A 19,073-nucleotide genomic window follows, 5' to 3' on the forward strand; every position below is an offset into this window, starting at 1 on the left:
GGTCCGCCTCGCTCCCCAGCGACCCAGGTCACGTCACACCGCACGCAACCCCCGCACCCACCAGCAAACCCTGCACCTCTTAAAGTTCCCACGACCCCTGAGGTGCTGTGGGCCCCGGAACTCCGCGAACCCCCAGAGCCCGGCCCGGCCCCGCCCCGGCTCCCCGCGGCGCCCGCGGCGGGTCTTCCCGGGCCTCCGGGCGGGGACACGCTCGGCCTCGTCCTTGGGGCTAACCCGGGGAGCCGGCTTCCAGCCGCACGAGCGGAGCTGCGGCGCCGCGGCCCGGCGGCCGCCCGGAGCCGGAGCCGGAGCCGGAGCCGCGAGCCCGCAGGCCGCCGGCCGCAGCGCCCCTTCTGCGCTCGGGCCCTCCGGCCTGCCCACCGCCCCGGCCTCCCGGCCCCACACAAACGACGGGACAGGCGCTGGGACCTTAGCTCCGGGCTCAGTCTACAGGTGGCCGTCCCGGCGCCTGAACCCCGCACCTGGACGCGTCCGCAGCAGCCATCGTCCTCCAATGCGACCGCTACCTTTTGACTCTGGCGCCAATCCGTAGAGCCGGGGAGCCGCGGCGGGGTAGTGCGCAGGAGCGGAAGTCGCGTCTAACTTCCGCAGCCGCGCGTCCCGCCCCCTGTGGGGGCGCCCCATTGGCTGCGGGCCCACGGTCTCGCGAGAGGCGTCTGAGGCCGGCCGCCGGCGTCCGTCACGCTCCCGCTCCCGCCCCGCCCCGCCTCCCCCGCGGCCTCGGCGCTCGCCCCCTTCCCGCCGCCGCCGCCCCCGCCGCCGCCGCCCTCCCCCGTCCCGGGAGCGGCCGCGGAGCCGCCGCCTCGGCCGTGTCGCGCGGGAGGCGGGATTCGCACGGTAAGATGGCCGCGGCGGGCCCTGGTGGAGGTCCGAGCGTCTCTTCGGGGCTGGGCGGACGGGCCGGGCCGGGAGTCGGGGCCCCGAGGCCGGGGCGGCCGCCCTCCGCGCTGCACCGCCGTCCGGTGCCCCGGCCGCCGGGCCGGGGATGGCCGCCGCGCTGCGGGCCGGCAGCGCCCCGCCGGCCAGGCCGGGGTCGCCGCGCGGACAGCCGCCGCGGGCCGGGGAGCCGGGGCCGGGGGGCCGGGGAGCCGGGGCCGGGGAGCCGGGGCCGGGGGGCCGGGGACGGGGGGACGGGGCCGGGTGGCCGGGGACGGGGCCGGGGACGGGGGGCCGGGGAGCCGGGGAGCCGGGGACGGGGGGCCGGGGACAGGGGGACGGGGGGCCGGGGAGCCGGGGGGCCGGGGACGGGGGGCCGGGGAGCCGGGGAGCCGGGGCCGGGTGGCCGGGGAGCCGGGGCCGGGGGGCCGGGGAGCCGGGGCCGGGGGGACGGGGCCGGGGAGCCGGGGACGGGGGGACGGGGAGCCGGGGCCGGGGGGATGGGGGGCCGGGGACGGAGGGCCGGGGACGGGGGGACGGGGGGACGGGGGCTGGGGACGGGGGGCCGGGGACGGGGGGACGGGGGGCCGGGGAGCCGGGGCCGGGGGAGGGGGGGCCGGGGAGCCGGGGCCGGGGGCCGGGGCCGGGGGGCCGGGGCCGCTGCGGGAGCCCGGTCGGGGAGGGCGGCTGCCGAGGAGCTGTCCACCGCGCCGCCGGCCCCTGCAGCTCTGCTTTACCGCCCAAGGCCGGGCTCGCTCCCCGCCAACGGGCCCGGACCCCGACCGGCCTGCGGCCCCTCCCTAGGTGGTCTTGGTCGTGCGTGCACCTTACGGACGACATGGGTTAGGTGTGTCTGTACACATGCGATATGGGTTATGCGTGTCTGTGTACACGATATGTTAGGTGTGTCAGTGTACACACACTTACGATATGTGTTAGGTGTGTCAGTGTACACACACACGATATGTGTTATGCGTGTCTGTACACACGATATGTGTTAGGTGTGTTTTCATAATTAGCTTGTGTGGAGCCCAGGATCTGTCATCTAGATGCCGGTCTGGTAGCCACACAGGCCGCCCTGCTGCTCAAACCTGTTCCTCCTCCCAACCCTCCTCCTGTTTGTGGCCTCACACTTCAAACCTCTGGTCTACGATTGTCCTCCAGTTTCTTCTACTTATTTTTGGTCAGCTTCCTTTTTCTAAATTAGCAAATATTAGTTGCACAAAAGGGGTTTCATTGTGATCATGCATGCGTGTTTACAGTATATCCTGAGCACATGCACCTCTCCCAGTTTCACTAGGTCTCATTGTTCTGTTCTCATGCATAGAGAGTATTTTGACCCTATCCATCCTCATTTGCCGGGCTTCACTCCTGCCTTGCATTTGTCTCACAAGTTTCGTCCAGCAAGCAGCTGCTCTTGGCTCTCAGGCCAAAGCTTCCTGACCCAGGCTGGTTTCTGATGCTCTGTCTTCTCTGACTGGAGTGTCTCCTGTTAACTGTGCTGCTCAGCTCTCTCCACACATTTATCCATTGTGAGCCCAGAAACCAGAGCCACTTTTTAACTAAATTACCTAATACTCTGCTGTCTGCAAAGTGGTATCAGTGACAAAGTATGAAAACACAGTATGCAATGTTAGAGACTAGTTGGTGCTCCCAAAACTGGCACAGCTGCCCTGTGGCTCTGCCCTACACTCTCCTTCCACAGGTTCCACCACCTGAGTGCTAGCTTTCATGCTTGCACTTAAATATGCAAAACAAAGCCAGGTGCTGGTGGCTTATGCCTGTGTTCTAGCTACCCAGGTGGCTGAGAGCTGAGGATTACAGTTCAAAGCCATCCAGGGCAAGAAAGTCCGTGAGACTCATCTCCAATTAATCACCAGAAAACAGGAAATGGAGATGTGGCTCAAAGTGGTAGTTCGGTAGCTTTGAGCAAAAGAGCTCAGGGACAGTGCCCAAGCCCTGAGTTCAAGCCCCACAACTGACCAAAAAAAGCAAAGAAAAAAATCCCCAAATAAAAAGGCCACATATTTCTAGAGCACATGTAGTTTATATTGCCTTTTTTTCCCAAAAAATTCATGTCACACTTGTGACTCTAACTTGGTTTTTCATTTGTTGATTTTTTTGGTTGCCATTAACATAGTTTCATGACAATTTTCCATGTGATTGTCTGTGGCTTCATTTAACTGCTTAAGTTTTGTGTGTAATACATGACTATAGCCCTTCTCAAATCCAGGCATCTCTGAAACCAAAAGTAGTTTTCAACCTATTTGGTGGCAAAATCTGACTTGATAAAGTTTAATGGCCTTCCTTGCACTTAATGTGAATACACACGTTTCATTGAAGAAACAACCTGGCTGTGGGGTGCTTCCCAGAATGCTGTGTAAGGTCTCATAAACTAGAAGTAAGTTGTACCATGTCGTCTGTGCATAATTTGTGATGTTCTGAATTCCAGAATGCACCTGCCTGAGGGTTTTTGGACATGGGTTATACCCCAGTTCCTTTGTACATGGTCCTGTTGGATGAACATTGGTTGGGTAGATTTCACATTTGTCATTTTGAACAGTGCTTCTGTGAACAGTTGTCTTTGATATATGATGTTTTTCTGTATGATTTAGATATAGCAGGAATAGATTTGCCAGTTGTAAGGGACACCATTGGCAGTTTTATAAGGAATGTGCTATTATTTACACCATTATTGGTCTGTTGACACTAGAGTAAAAATTTTCAAGAGAACTCCATGCTTTGGTTAACTCTTGGCCTTGTCACTTTCAATTTTTTTTTTTTTGGGGGGGGGGGTCTGCCATGGGGCTTAAACTCCGGGCCTGGGCGCTGTCCCTCAGCTCTTCAGCTCAAGGCGAGCACTCTACGACTTGAGCTACAGTGCCACTTCCGGTTCTTCTGGTGGTTATTGGAGATAGGAGTCTCACGGTCTCTCCTGCCCGGGCTGGCTTTGAACCGTGATCCTCAGATCTCAGCCTCCTGAGTAGCTAGATTACAGGCGTGAGCCACCAGCGCCCGGCTCCTCACTTTCAATTTTTTGTCAGACTATTGGTATGAGATCGTAGTCTACTTTGTGTGTGTGTGTGCGTGTGTGTGCGTGCGTGTGCGTGCGTGCGCGCGCGCGTGCACGCGTGCACTCGCGTACACGCGTGCCTGAGAACACACATCAGTATTGGGGCTTGATCTCAGGGCCTGGATGCTGTTCCTGAGCTTCTGCTCAAGGCTACTATTCTACCATTTGAACCACATCTCCACTTCCAGCATCCTATTTGGGCTAGCTTTGAACCACAATCCTCAGATCTCAGTCTCCTGAGTAGCCAGGATCACAGGCATGAGCTCTGGCGCCCAGCATTGTAGTCTCCTTTTTAATACATATATTATAGCACATAATTTTTTAGTGTCTTTGCAGTGGCTGTCCTTTGTACTTTGTGGGAAATCTAACCAAATCCCTCAACTCTTATGGATCTGATGACAAGACCTCTTAATTCTGAGAGAGTTGTTGCATTCATGCTAGTTGTTTCTAAATGTATCATTTTTCTTGCTGTTTCACAAACATTCATTTGGGTCTTACACTGTTATCAAGATTGAATGTATCTCCTGTCAGGGTGCTGGTGGCTCACACCTATAAACCTAGCTACTCAGGAGACTGAGACCTGAGAATCTCAGTTCAAAGCCTACCCAGACTGGAGAGTCCATGAGACTAATTAATCACCAAAAAGCCAAATTGGAACTAGGGCTCAAAGTGGTAGAACTCTAGCCATGAGCACACAAAAAAAATCTCAGGGCCCTGAGTTCAAGCCCCACAACCAACCAATAAAAAAAGGGGGGGGTGTTTACTGCTCTTTCCTCCTTAATACGTTGCTATGTATTTTCTGAAATAATCACAATGGGCATAGATTTCACCTATTATTCAAGTATTTTTTCCTGTAGAAATAAATCAGAATGAGTTATGCAGAAAAACCCGATGAAATAACGAAAGATGAATGGATGGAAAAGCTCAATAACTTACATGTTCAACGAGCAGACATGAATCGTCTCATCATGAACTACCTGGTCACAGGTAATGACTGGCACAGGTAATGACTGGCTCTGAGAACATGACCAGTTGAATATAGTTCTCCCTTTTTGTTCAAGTAAAGTTTGAGCCATGAAGCTCAATGGTAAAGTTATGTTGTATTCAGACATTATAAAACCACAATGAGCCAGGCACTGGTGTGGCTCACACCTGTAATCCTAGTTACTTAGGAGGCTGAGATATGATGGCTGAGATATCATGGTTCAAAGCCAACCTGGGCAGAAAAGTCTATGAGACTCTTATCTCCAGTAAACCACCAGAAAACCAGAAGTGGCACTGTGGCTCAAGTGGTAGATGTTAGCCTTGAGCTGAAGAGCTGAAGCACCGCAGCCCAGAGTTCAAGCCCCACAACCAACAACAAAAGAGCTAGGGTATAGACTGAGGGAAAGTATTTGTATCTAGAATATTATATATTATAATATTATTAGTGTTGAATGGCCATCTGTAAAAATTATGTTATATGGAGATAGGATCATTATTCTAGGCCTGGACCTAAGGGGGGAAAAAAACCTGTTTTTTTGGCCTTTAATGGGTTTTGTTGTTTTGTCTTGGTAGTACTAGGAATAGAATCTAGTGCTTTGTGTCTGCTATGTAAGCACTCTATAATATTTTCTGACTTGGAGAGGGTATTTTTGAGTCTGAGGCTAACCGGAGCTGATAGCAAGACTCTTGTCTCAAAAAACAAACATTTGTTTTAAAAATGTTCTGAAGTAGATTTAAATTGATGTCCTTGGCCATCCGGTGAAGTGTACTGGCCTGTTTCTAGAAGTCCTGTTCCCAACTTAAAAGAGCAAAGGGAGATGTGGAGGAGTGTACACTTGGATCCTCCTCCTGTTGGGAAGAAGACCCAGACTAGCTGGGGAGAGGACATCCCTAGTGAAACAGAATGAGAAGTTGTCTTCCTGTTCATCTGTAGTGTCCCCTCCCTCCCAAATTAATCTCTCCTAACAGTTCTTAGAAAGCTGACAAGATCTAGGCCTATGGTTTGCTTTCATGTTGGAGAGAATTGCAGGCTCTTGCTAAGAGAGGGAGCCAGTGTGGAAGTTCAGCAGTCCCATGGAAGCACCGCACTGCCTGCCTCACCTGGAGCCAACATCCTGACCTAATCCCAGCCTTTAGGGTGCCAGCCACACAGTGGGTGCTCCCGTACTCAGTCTAAGCTCTGGGCTGGTAGGTTTGGGCTTTGGAAATGGGACAAAAGGAATGAAATATTGTCCTGTCATTTCTGTGTTTCTAGAGCTTAACCTATAAATCACAGAGATAGTAGTATGAAGTCCCTAAAACTAGTTCATACTAAGAATTATTTAGTTGAGTTTTTTTTTGTGCTTTGTAAAGATAGAAAGCAGATGGGCACTGGTGGCTCACCCTGTCATCCTAGCTACTCAGGCGGCTGAGCTCTGAGGATCACGGTTCAAAGCCAGCCGGGGCAAGGAAAGTCTATGGGACTCTTTTGTTTTGTTTTCTGTTTTTGTTGTTGATCATGGGGCTTGAGCTCTGGGCCTGGGCGCTGTCTCTCTGCTCTTCAGCTCTAGGCTAGCACTTTACCACTTGAGCTATAGCGCCACTTCTAGCTTTTTCCTGCTTATGTGGTGGTGAGGAATCAAACCCAGGGCCTCATGCATGCAAGGCAAGCACTCTACCACTTGAGCCACCTTCCCAGCCCCTCTGTGAGACTCTTATCTCCAATTAAGCACTAGAAAACTGGAAGTGGTGCTGTGGCTCAAGTGGTAAAGCACTTGCCTTGAGCTGAAGAGTTCAGGGACAACACCCAGGCCCAGAGTTCAAGCCCTACAACCAACAAAGATACATATACATCATGTATACATACATACATACATACATACATACATACATACATACATACATACATACATACATACAGAAAGCCTTTGATAATCCCTGCTGTGTTTCCTAGTGGTGAAGATAGCTTTCTTTTCAGAGGGTTTCAAGGAAGCAGCAGAGAAGTTTCGAATGGAATCTGGGATTGAACCAAGTGTGGATTTAGAAACCCTTGATGAACGAATTAAGATTCGGGAGATGATTCTGAAGGGTCAGATTCAGGAGGCCATCGCCCTGATCAACAGCCTCCACCCAGAGCTCTTGGACACAAACCGGTATCTTTATTTTCATCTTCAGGTGCGTTGTAGGGTGCCCAGCAAGCTCAGATTGCTTAGGATGACTCAAATAAGTGGGCTGTTTCTCTGACTTAATTGATAAAATGTTGGTTTGGTTTATATGGAAATGAAGTTTGAGTTAGCTGCTATTTTATGTATTTCAGAAGCTATGTTTTGCTTTTAAGATGAAAATTTAATAACTCAAGTGCTACAAGATAGTATTTCCTTTGATTCCTTTGATCTTTCTGTCTCTGTGATACAGGGAATCGAACCCCAGGCTTTGCATGCTTGCTCTTAATATCCAGCACGAATTCTACTACTAAGCTGTATTCCTAGACCCATTACTTTTGTTGTTCTTCTAGGTATATACCAGCCAACCAGTCAGTCTTTATCATTAACCATGACAAGTGTTACTTGCCAAGAGTGTGTTGGCTAAACTTGCCTGTCTTTTCCAATAACCAGCAACAGCATTTGATCGAGCTGATCCGCCAGCGTGAGACTGAAGCAGCGCTGGAGTTCGCCCAGACGCAGCTGGCAGAGCAGGGTGAGGAAAGCAGAGAGTGCCTCACAGAGATGGAGCGCACGCTGGCCCTGCTGGCCTTTGATAGCCCTGAGGAGTCACCCTTTGGAGACCTCCTTCACATGATGCAGAGGCAAAAGGTAGGGGCTAATGATGTGTGTGCCACATCCGTGGTGTGGGAAGAGACAGATGACCCTGGGCTTATGGACTTCAGTTTAAAGTTTGACTTCTTTCTTTCTCTCTTTCTTTCTTTCTCTCTCTCTCTCTTTCTTTCTTTCTTTCTTTCTTTCTTTCTTTCTTTCTTTCTTTCTTTCTTTCTTTCTTTCTTTCTTTCTTCCTTTGCATCTTGTGTTGCTAGGAGTGCAAGCATAAATCACCCGTGCCCAGCCTAAGATATGATTTTTCAATTGCTGCAATACATTTTTGTACATGTATTTTAAAAATAGCTGTTTAGTTTAAAATCTTCATTTAGAAGATTTAATGTCTGGGCTTATTCGTGACAGTTTTTATTAGTTGGTGTGTAATATATATGAGCCATACTCTATTTGTCACTATATAGGTGAACTTTCCTATTTTTGTGTGCCAATACTAGGGCTTAAATTCAGGACCTGGGTGCTGTCCCTTAGTTTTTTTTGCCTAAGACTAGTGTGCTACCACTTGAGTCACAAATCCACTTCTAGCTTTTTTAGTGGTTAATTGGAAATAAGAGTTTCAGACTTTCCTGCTTAGGCTGGCCCAAACCCCTTTGCAAGCTTTTCTTAGCTTTCTTCCTGTTTTTATTTAGAAACTCTTTTGTATCTTAGAAACAGTGTCCTAAATTTTTAATTTAAAATCCATACTTCCAAAGCTGGGTGCCAGTGGCTCATGCCACAGTATCCTCGCTACTCAGGAGACTGAGATCCCTATTCAAAGCTAGCCGAGGCAGACAAATCCAAGGCACTCTTTATTTTTTTATTTTATTTTATTTTTTGGGGGGGGTCCGGTCGTGGGGCCTGAACTCTGGGCCTGGGTGCTGTCCCTCAGCTCTTCAGCTCAAGGCTAGCACTCTACTACTTGAGCCACAGTGCCACTTCCGGCTTTTTTTTCTGCTTATGTGGTGCTGAGGAATCGAACCCAGGGCCTTAGGCATGCAAGGCAAGCACTCTACCCCTGAGCTACTTTCCTAGCCCCATCCAAGGCACTCTTATCTCCAGTTAACTAGCAAGAAGCCAGAAGTGGAGGTATGGCTCAAGCAGTAGAGTGCTAGCCTTGAGTGGAACAAGCAAGAGCAAGAGTTCAAGACTCAGTACTGCCACACAATAAAAGAAAATACATTTCTTCAACTTTGCTCTTCTAATCGCCGACTCCCCTCCTCCTGGAGCTCTGTCCTCCCAACTCCACATTTGGAAGCCCACCAGTCCTCGGAGGTCGCTGAGATGTTCCCTTCTGGTTTGTTTGGGGGAAGCTCACGTTGCCCACTGCGCTGCTCCTTACTCTCGTGGCTCCTGCAGTGCTGCGTTCAGGGCTCCCCAGGAGGATGGGAGGGGCCGGCCAGACTGTGGAAGCTGCTCTGGGCAAGAACTGTTGGCTGTCTTCAGAGTGGTTAGTGACAGACGTCAGTGCGCATTTAAGGGAGCAGCAGGCTTCTCATGTATAAAGGGCATCTAAGTACACACACTGCAACTTACTGAGACAGTTTGCTGGTAGGTAATCTGTGTGGTTGTCTTTATGAGATGTATTTGTTTTCCAGGTATGGAGCGAAGTGAACCAAGCTGTACTAGATTATGAAAACCGTGAGTCCACACCTAAGCTGGCAAAATTACTGAAACTGCTGCTTTGGGCTCAGAATGAGTTGGACCAGAAGAAAGTAAAATATCCCAAAATGACAGACCTCAGCAAAGGTGTGATTGAGGAACCCAAGTAGAGCCTGTGCATGGAGCCCAGCAGTCTCCGGCACCGGATCCGCCTCCTGGGGCCACACCTGACAGATGCTCCCTGCAGTAGAGAACCTCTCTCCCCTTGTGCTTCATTTTGTTTTTGACCCAGCATCTTTTAGAAGGGGGAAAGCAGCCCTTTTAAATGCTGGCAAACCCACGGCGAAGGACACTGGCTCTTTGGAAGTGTGATGCCGTCGGTGCACTGACACACCCTGAGGAGTTCCACATGCTGCCCTTACTGTTGCAGTGTGCCGGGTGTTTCTGGTGTTTCTACTCACTACGGAATGCCGCACTGTTCGGGAACATCAGTTAGACTTAAGGCCTCCCACCCAAAGCATATGAAAAGCACTGATCATTCTTTTGCTTTCTGTTAGCTTGTAGACAGACTGTGTTTTCTTAAATTTCTCTAAGACATGTCAAGCATTCATCTTGAAGTTTTTCCTTACCCTCTTGCTTTTGTTTTGTGTCCCTCCCCCTCCCCTTTTTTTTTCCTATAGGAAAGAATATAAATTTGTAAATCCTAATTCAAAGACAACTTGTGTGTGCAGGTATTGAGTTGGTTTGTTCGTGCCTTTTGGTTTGGATTGTATGGCTTTGGGGGCAATGTGTGTATGAGGGGCAGGCTGTGTGGTTTTGTTTTTTAAATACATATTTTGGTGCTGTCTGTGATGAGAATATTCATAGCAGACCAGTGGGCCATCTCTTACAGGTAATTTTATTGAAAATAAAGGTTTCTCTTTGATTCTAAGAACATCCTGTGAAAAGTTATCATCTCAAGCAGCCTTTGTTTTTGGTGGGCTTTCCTGTGCTGACCCAGTGATTTCAGCTGCAGGGTGACTTAGGCAGTCTGCGTGCTAGGGGGCGCTCTGCATGACCGCAGAGCAGCCCCGGGTGCTGGTGGGGACGGGCTGAGACAGTTCCACGCAAGGCCTGTTCAGCCTTTCTGCCCTGCACATGAGCTTGGCAGGGCAGTTTCCCATCTCTCTCGTTGTCAGCGATGCTGCAGATGTCCTGCTCTTTTCTGCTGTTACTTGCCGGGTGGGAGGAAAGCAGTCTCGAGGTGTGGCTTGACAGCAGGTCACTGCCTGAGCGATGGGCGTGTGCACACATAGGTCAGGGCGTCAGGGCGGAGGTGTGTGTGGAGACCAGGCTGCAGCAGGGCCCTCTGGTGAGTCTGGTGGGGCCGTGAACAGTGCAGATGCCATCCTCTGTGGGAGCACCCACCTGCCTCCCTGCTTGGCCTGCCTCCCGGACAGGAATGAGGCGTTCTGGCATGGCTTTAGCAGCTGACCTGGGCGACTGCTTGCCTTGTTGGGTAGCTGACTAGCTAGGTCACAGTGGAGTTTGACTGTTCACTAACTAATACCTGAACTGCTTAGTTGACGGCTAATTGGCTTCCTGTCACGCTCCTTCCTCGTGTCTGCTTTCTGTGTCGAGGCACTACTGGGGTTAGAACTCAGGGCCTTGTGCTAGCTAGGCAAGTGCTTGAGCCATGCCTTCAGTCAGCCTTGATGCTTTTTGGTGCCGGTACTGAGGCTTGGACTCAGGACTTGGGCGCTGTTCCTTAGCTTTATTGTTCAAGGCTACACTCTACTACTTGAGCCACAGCTCCACTTGCAGCTTTTTAGTGGTTAAATTGGAGATAACAGGCTTTCCTGCCTGGACTGGTTTTGAACTGCGAACCTCAGATCTCAGACTCCCGAGTAGCCAGAATTACAGAGGTGAGCCAGGGACATTCAGCTGTCCGTTTATGCTTTTGTCGTCTTTGAATAATATTTCATGTGTGTGCCATGCCAGCCTGGCCCTCAGTCCTCCTGTTTACCCTTTCTACATAGCTAGGGTGATAGACACATGTCACACTCAGTTTTTATTGGTTATGGGGGTGGGGGTGGGGTTGGGAGTGTCTCGCTTTTTGCCTGGTTTGGTCTCGGTCCATGATCAAGTCTCTGCTCCCCAGGGACTAGGATTCCAGGTGAGTCACTGGACCCATCTTGCGCCTTCAGCCTCTTACCTGCTCTTCTCCCATAGGACTTATTTCCGCGCCCCTTGGCGCCCAGTGAGGCATCCTCAGCTCTGGCTTTAGTCAGTAGGCGCCTTGGCAGTGTTCACGCTTACCTAGAGTTAGTAAGAGATGCGAAGATGTCACGGGCATCCGGTAGCCACTCCGGCCCTTGGAGTGACACTTCGCTACCCTTGCCATCCACAAGGATGGTGTTGGTAGTCACCCCTTACCTCTGGGCAGAGTAGGTTTCTGCAGCCATCTTCAGCTGTGGTCTTTTTTTGGGGGATGGGGGGGTGTCTTTCCTTAGATTTGAGGATAAAACTAAGATAGACAATAAGGGAGTTTTACTCTTCAAGTAGTTAATAATTTACATGTAGCAGAAGTTGGGAAGAGATAAAGATAAACTACAATTTTTTGAAAAGCACCAGATAACACATATTATCTTATTAGTGTATATAAGATCATTTGCATAGGTACTAGTGTATAATCCGTTTGACATGTTCTCACCACTAAAGGTGTGAGAGACAGTACCGGGAAGTCCTGTCTACACGGATTATCCACAGACAGACGGGATATGAATGGGGCTCCTACACATGCAGTGTTAAGTGGTTATACGGCAGTGTTGCGATTTCATTTACAATTCAATCAGTGGAGCTAACTCAGCCAATGCTGCGATCCATAAAGATCAGCAAGACTGCAGGTTTCAGATCCTGGTCTCTTCCCGTGATCCGCTGGTGGACGAGACATGGGTCCCCTTCTGGAGGTGCTCTGCGTGTTCTTCCCGTGCTGTCTTCACTGGGGCCAGCAAACCAAGTTAGTAAGCTTCCCGGGGGTGGCGGGCTTCAGCACGACTTCCTACTTTGCCTCCTTTGGGTCTCACTCTGGTGATTATTGAAATGTGGTTGTATTGTACAGATTAGCTTTTTCTTTTTCCATTTTTATGCCTTCTGGTGGAAAGTGCCTTGAAATAAATGAAACGAGAATATTCTGTACTCTGTTTCATATCATGAAATTGTATGAGGAATAAACCCCCAGTTTGGAACTTGGTGAAGCATGGGGATTATAAGGGGACCTGATTGGTTTGCCACTTGAATTAAGGTTTGTACGTTCTAGCAAAGGCAGGTGTTGACTGGACTAATGTTTGAGACCAAAGTCTGTGTTGGGACATAGCTGAGCGCCAGTGACCCCGTGTGCACAGAAATAGCAAACGGGTGTCCATTGCTGTAGGGGAATGGAGACGGTCTTTGTAAGGCAATGTGATGTCTTTATTGTCTTTCTTCTTCCTGTGTGCTGGTAGTTTGGAGAGTGAAAGAGCCAGTGTTCCAGAAGGATCTTTACACATTTGATGACGCACACACTGGCATCCCGGAGGTAAGGGAGCAGGCGCCCCTTCTAGGGCTGTGCAGTTTTAGTGTGAACAGAAGACCAAATGGAGAGCATCTGCGGTGTTCTGCAGCTGTGTCCCTCCATTGTAGATGAGGGGTGGTGTGCGCGGGGACTGCTGTGCGGGCGCGGGCCCTGGCCACAGCCTTCACTCCCTGCCACCTGGGTGACCCCAGAGTGTGCACCGTTTCTTACCACGGGTATATTTGGTTCAGAAACATGTATTGCTTTTTCAGATGTATAAGTTGTATTGTTAGCAGTAGTCATGTAAATTCCTGTATAAATTCATAGCCTACTAGAGTACTGTTGTACACATTTGACTCTGTAATTCTTTATTCTGGGGAGAGATTTGTGCTTCCTGACCCCTCATCTATCTTTTGAGAAATGCAGAATAGATTGCTTTTGCCTGTTCTTAATTTGATAGTAAAAGTTTTCACATTTTCCCAGAATGGTCATCTGAAAGTTCATTTTCTTTTCATAAAGATAAGTTGACAAGAACAAGAAAATACTGTGCAAACATGTTTCTGTTTAATTGGAAGGATAGAAACTTGCGTTTCACTTAACTACACTTTGGTTTTGATCAGCTTCCATTCCAACAGTACTTGATCTTTTAACGGGAAAATTTCAACTATATCATAAAAATAGAAGCAAGTCAGACACCTGTGGTTCATATCTGTTCTGAGATCAGAGGATCATGGCTCAAAGCCAGCCCAAGCAAGGAAGTTGTGAATTCTTACCTCCAATTAGTAACCAAAAAATTAAAATTTTTTTTTAAATGCTGGAAGTGGTGCTGAGGCTCAAGTGGTAGAGTGCCAGCCTTGAGCAGCAAAGCTCAGAACAGTGCTCAGGCTCTGGCTTTAAGCCCCAGTACTGGCATACACAATAAAAAGAAACAACAAAACAAAACAAACACCTTTTTTAAGGAATAGAGGCGGTGCTGTCCCACAGCTGACAGCCCGGCACTTCTGGGCTCGCGGCTGCGACAGAGGCGGGCTCCCCATGCTGGTGGCTCCTGTGATTTTGGCCCTTGTGGCTTCTGTTGACACCTCTCCAGGCTGAGAGAGCAGCACGGAGAAGAATATGCCAGAGGCCCTGAGCAGTGCGCACTGCTGTGACGCCCCGTGCTTGCACTTTCGGTGTGAGAGGGCAGCCTTTCCAGCACCATTCCTGCATGGCAGTGACACTGTGGTCTTGATGGCGGAGGCCCTGCGGCTCAGGTTTGCCTCACAGTCACACAACAGTGCTTGTCACGAGGTGCTTGTGCCACGTGTGACTGCCTGTATCCTGGGAGTAAATGTTCACATTAGCAACCAGGGAGCCATGCCGGCCACCAGTGGCTCACACCTGTAATCCCAGCTACTCAGGAGGCTGAGAGCTGAGGATCACGGTTCAAAGCCAGCCCAGGCAGGAAAGTCCAGAGACTCTTTTCTCCAGTGAACCACCAGAAAACAAAGTGGCACTGTGGCTCAAGTGGTAAGAGTGCTAGCCTTGAGCTGAAGAGCTGAGGGACAGTACCCAGGCCCCGAGTTCAAGCCCTACAACTAACCAATAAAAAGAAAAAACCGTAAGACCCCAGGGAGCAAGGTTGGGTGCTGGTGGCTCACACCTGTGATCCTAGCTATTCAAGAGGCTGAGATGTGAGGATTGCGGTTTGAAGCCAGCCGAGGCAGGAAAGTCTATGTGACATACCTCCAGTTAACCACCAGAAAACCAGAAGTGATGCTGTGGCTGGCTCAAAGTGTTAGAGCACTATCCTTAAGCAAAAGAGCTCAGGAACAGCACCCAGGCCACAAATTCAAGCCCCACAACCAACAATAACAGAACCAGGGAGCTGGGCACAGGTGGCTCATGCCTCTAAGCTTCTTAGGAGGCTGAGATCTGAAGATTGTGGCTCAAAGCCAGTCCAGACAGGAAAGTCCGTGGATTTTTCTCCAATAAGCCACCAGAAAACCACAAGTGGCGCTGTGGCTCGAGTGGTAGAGCACTCGCCTTGAGCTAAAGAGCTGAGGGACAGTGCCCAGGCCCAGAGTTTAGGCCCCACAACTGGGGGGAAAATTAAAACAGGGAGCAGTGCCCAGCAAATGTCTGCATGGCTCTGACCTCTCTTGGAACATGAGTTGCTCACCCCTGGGAATCAGGCTTCTGACATTTGTGATCTGGTCCAGCTGGCTTTTGTGGGTCAGGCAAGCTTATCTGTTAGCCAAGATTGAAAGGTGGGGGGAGCCAGAGGCATTAGGAAACCCTGCAAACACCCCAGCCTTAAGTCCGAGTGGGAATGGAACTCAGCCTTCTGCCCGCAGGCAGGCGTTCTACCCCTGAGCCAGGGCCTCTGCCCGTCTTTCTTCTGGCTTGGCTTTGCCCAGGTTATCTCAGCGGCAGTCCTGGCTCTCTGCTGCCACGCGGCTCCGCTTGCATCTATGCACCACCACACCCCAGCTGGGGTTCTTGACCACTGGTGAGGTTTGGCTGCAAGTGCCGTGAAGAATCCTGAGTGGAATCATGAGACATCTGCCCTCAGCACAGGGTTCCTGTCTGGCTGCTGTTGAGTCTGACTCAGTTCCTTTCCCTTTATGCACATAGTCAGCATTCAGCTCAGAAAGTGTATGGAAATCATATTCAGTGCTGAATTTTTTCCCCCTGATCGTGGGGCTTGAACTCAGGGCCTGAGCGCTGTCCCTGAGCTCTTATGCTGAAGGCTAGCACTTTACCACTTGGAGGCCACAGCACCACTTCCAATTTTCTGGTGGTTAATTTTAGCTAAGATCTCACGGACTTTCCTGCCCTGGCTGGCTTTGAACCATGATCCTTAGATCTCAGCCTCCTGAGTAGCTAGGATGACAGGTGTGAGCCACCGGCACCTGGCTCTCCATTTCTTTTAAGAAATAATCTGTTTACATAGCCTGGAACTTCCTGGCTCTGCCAACCCACACCTTCAGATTTTATTTGTATAGTTGTTTGTCAAAAACCGTGGAGAAAAATGTCATTTTTTCAGTCCCATTTATTTGGACTTGTCATCTTAGACTCATACTCACAGAACTAAGAAGGAGGCAGGGTTAAGGAACATTGGTGGTGTCAGCTGCCAGCCCTCATGAAGAGCTGAAGCCCAGGTCCTGGCTTCTCACCTCACACAGTCCCCAGACCTCGGGCAGCCTGTGGCTCCTCCCACTAAGCTGTGCTAAGTGACAGCCCTTCTCCCTCCCTCCACCCACTGCAGAACACTAGCCCAAGAGAGGTGGTAGATGTGCACCACGGTGGAGCTCTGGGTCTCTGCATGAGATTGCCACGCACCTTGTGCAGAAGAGGGCAGTGCTAGGAGCCCAGAGTCCTTGACAGCTGTGAGTTGAACAGTTTCAGACTCTCCGCTTCCGGGAGAATCAGCACCACCATCTTTGTGTCTCCCAAACATCTGCTGTGGATGGAGTCATGACCTTGCTTTTAGTTCCTTTCTTCCCCCCAATACTTGGAACCCGGGACATCCCATGTGGTAAGCATGAAGTCCTCAAATCCACAGCCAAGCCGCACCTGCAGCCTAGGTCCCAGGACTTTGTGATCTCCATTCAGTGCGTCCAAATCAAATACATAAAGGTCCTGCGGTGTGCTGGGCTGTAGAAGGTAGGAGAGTAGGGATGGGGATGGGGCGAGGGGGGGGCTTCCATGGTATGATGAACTTCCTTGGCCTCTGGCTGCTGTATGAGGAAGGATTAGATGGGCTAGAGTGCACCTGGGGTGAGAGGAGGTGGACGGAGCCTCTGCAGCCTCCTGGTGAGGAGAGGCTGGGTGTGTTCTCCATGTGCATGTTTGCCAGTATAGATAATGTGGGACACAGAGGGCTTCTGTAGTTGGCCCTGAGCCCAGAGCCTGGCCACAATCAGTTCTCAGACACCTGGCTCATGACTAACGGGCCATGGGCACCTTCACGCCCCCTAGCAATCGTCTGTTGCTGGACAGCACCTAAGTTACCTGCTCTCATTTGTCCATTTAGGGTAGGAGCTGTGACAACCCTGCCCCTGAATTGGCCGTCCTGGAATGTTCCTGTCTTACTTGTTTCTCGTCCTCACTGGACTTCCATAGTCTGGTCACTGCACCACCCCCGCCTGTAGCCAGCACAGAAGCTTCCAGCGCCACTCCCTTTTCTGCCCAGGGTCGTGCCCCCACCCCCACCCCCACCCCGGCCCGGCCTCCCCCAACGTCCGTGGGGCGGCCCCAGTTCCAGGGGTGACAAGTCCCGGGCAGGAGTCCCACCAGACAGAGGCCCAGGGACTGACATGTCAGCCAGGGCGGCGCTGCCCAGTGGGCTGGCCAGGGCCAGGGGGTGGGAGCCGGTGCCCACGTGGTCCCAGCGTCCGGGCCCACGCAGCCGTTCCTGGAAGAGGCTCTCAGATCCCCAGGGGATGACACCCAACGGTCCACGTAACTGGAAGTGGGGGGGAGGGAGGGGAGAGGAAAGGGGGTGTCCTTGGAGGTGGGCACACGGCAGGGCTTGGGGAGGGAGCACTGGCCTTCGACCCTGGCTCCTCCCTGGTGGCCACTTTCCCTCTTCCTGGGCAGCCCTAGCCCCCAGGGGCCGGGAGACATGGTTGCTGGCTCCAGTGAGGAGACCCTCCTGCCCCTGGCTCCTCCCTGGTGGCCACTTTCCCTCTTCCTGGGCAGCCCTAGCCCCCAGGGGCCGGGAGACATGGTTGCTGGCTCCAGTGAGGAGACCCTCCTGCCCCTGGCCAGTCCCAGAACGTGGCCAGCAGCCTCTGCGCCCTCCCGGCCCTGGTTTGGGGAACCGCCGAGGCCTTGCAGATGGTCAGGGCTACAGAGCATGGTCGCTCGCAGGGCTGGCCCTGTGCGGTGGGGTCTCAGGCTGGGACACATGCACGGGAGGAGGCGGACAGGTCGCCCGCCCCCATTCATGCGCTGTCACTTCCATGGACCCCCAAACGGCTGACCCTACAGACACCAGAAGTGAGGTGGTGACAGCTGCAGAGCCTAAATGGGAACCCCAAGAAAAACCTCCACCCGCCCTGGATCCGTGGGCCGAAGCCCTTAGGCCAGGGCACCGCAGCCCAGGACCCAAAAGACCCTAAGGGCTCCAGAGCCAACCCCACCTCACCGCCCCTCCCTACCTTACCACCCCCCCCAACTGCTGGAGGGGACTGCAGAGAATCCTGGCGCCACCACGGACCTGGGCCAGACGAAGGCACAGCAGGTACCAGAAGAAGCCTTTCAGAGCCACCATCACAGCCTGCCAGGGCGGCTCTGGGAGCCCGCCCCCCCTCCCGAGTGTCCCAGCCCCTGTCCCAGCCCCTGCCCGCATGGCCGGCTCTGGAGTGAGGCCTGCAGAACATTCTGCAAGCTTTGCTGCAGGTGATGATTTCTTGGCTCTGCCTGGCCCCCAGCGACGGCTTCTCTCTGGCTTTCTCTCTGCGTTGCCCGTGGGCAGGGGCGGCTGCCAGGCGATCAGGTCTTGTAGCATCAAGGCCATCCAGGACCTCGGGTGGGTGGCAGTGGTTGCTCTGTTGGCCCAGCCCCTCCCTCCTCCAGCCTTCTCTGCTGGGAGGCGGGTCTCCTGAGCAACCACAGGAGTTGCAGGGCGCCGTGGGCCGAGTTGGTGGGTCTCAGGGCCCGTGTGATTCCCATGGGGTTCTCCATGGCTTAGCCAAGGATGCCTCGTGCAGGCCTTCACTGCAGGGGACCACGGGAAGCACGGCCTTCTCCAGCTAGACTGCCTGCAGACAGCCGCGGCTGCCCCCATCTGTGGACAGGCCCGCGGCGGCCTCTGGGCGGGAGGCCGGCCGAGCAGACCCTGCCTCGCCCCCGCCCCGCATGCTCAGCAGGGCACCTGGGCTTCCTGGGAGCCCGAGGCAGAGGAGGCTGCAAGCAGCGCCGCTGCGCTGTGGCTCTTTGCGGGGTGGAGGGTCTCAGGAGGCTTGGCCGTATCCAACTGCTCCCCCTCAGACTCTCCCGGAAGCGGCGACCTTTTTCTGCTTCGACCACCTAAAGGAATAGCGCTCCCTTAAAAAATCACTGTTGTACCCAGATGCCCCACCACAGATGAATGGATCCAAAAATTGTGGTATCTATACACAATGGAATAGTATGCAGTCATTAGAAATGACAAAATAATGGCATTTGCAGGGAAATGGATGGAGCTAGAAGGAATCATGTTGAGCGAGGTAAG

At 52.3% G+C, this 19,073-nt stretch overlaps 3 protein-coding genes across 3 annotated transcripts in view; 1 reads left to right on the forward strand and 2 right to left on the reverse strand.

The window, feature by feature from the left end:
- The window catches only part of LOC138841551 (death-inducer obliterator 1-like), a 56,146-nt gene extending 55,591 nt beyond the window's left edge, over window positions 1-555 (reverse strand). The window contains exon 1 of the mRNA XM_070042266.1: window positions 483-555. The gene's annotated coding sequence lies outside the window, so the exon portion shown is untranslated. The remainder of the gene's footprint in view (window positions 1-482) is intronic.
- LOC138841590 (uncharacterized) lies at window positions 448-1,737 on the reverse strand. The gene has a single exon (XM_070042379.1). The coding sequence runs from the start codon at window positions 1,735-1,737 to the stop codon at window positions 448-450; it is 1,290 nt and encodes a 429-aa protein (XP_069898480.1).
- LOC138841558 (glucose-induced degradation protein 8 homolog) lies at window positions 680-10,057 on the forward strand. Its single transcript, XM_070042279.1, has 5 exons — window positions 680-858; window positions 4,828-4,957; window positions 6,912-7,108; window positions 7,549-7,746; window positions 9,336-10,057. The coding sequence occupies exons 2-5, from the start codon at window positions 4,840-4,842 to the stop codon at window positions 9,507-9,509; spliced, it is 687 nt and encodes a 228-aa protein (XP_069898380.1). The 5' UTR covers window positions 680-858; window positions 4,828-4,839; the 3' UTR covers window positions 9,510-10,057.
- Window positions 10,058-19,073: the final 9,016 nt, after the last annotated feature.

The sequence above is a fragment of the Dipodomys merriami genome, unplaced genomic scaffold (genome assembly GCF_024711535.1).
Source record: "Dipodomys merriami isolate MVZ:Mamm:240054 unplaced genomic scaffold, mDipMer1.0.p SCAF_322, whole genome shotgun sequence".
NCBI classification, from domain to species: domain Eukaryota; kingdom Metazoa; phylum Chordata; class Mammalia; order Rodentia; family Heteromyidae; genus Dipodomys; species Dipodomys merriami.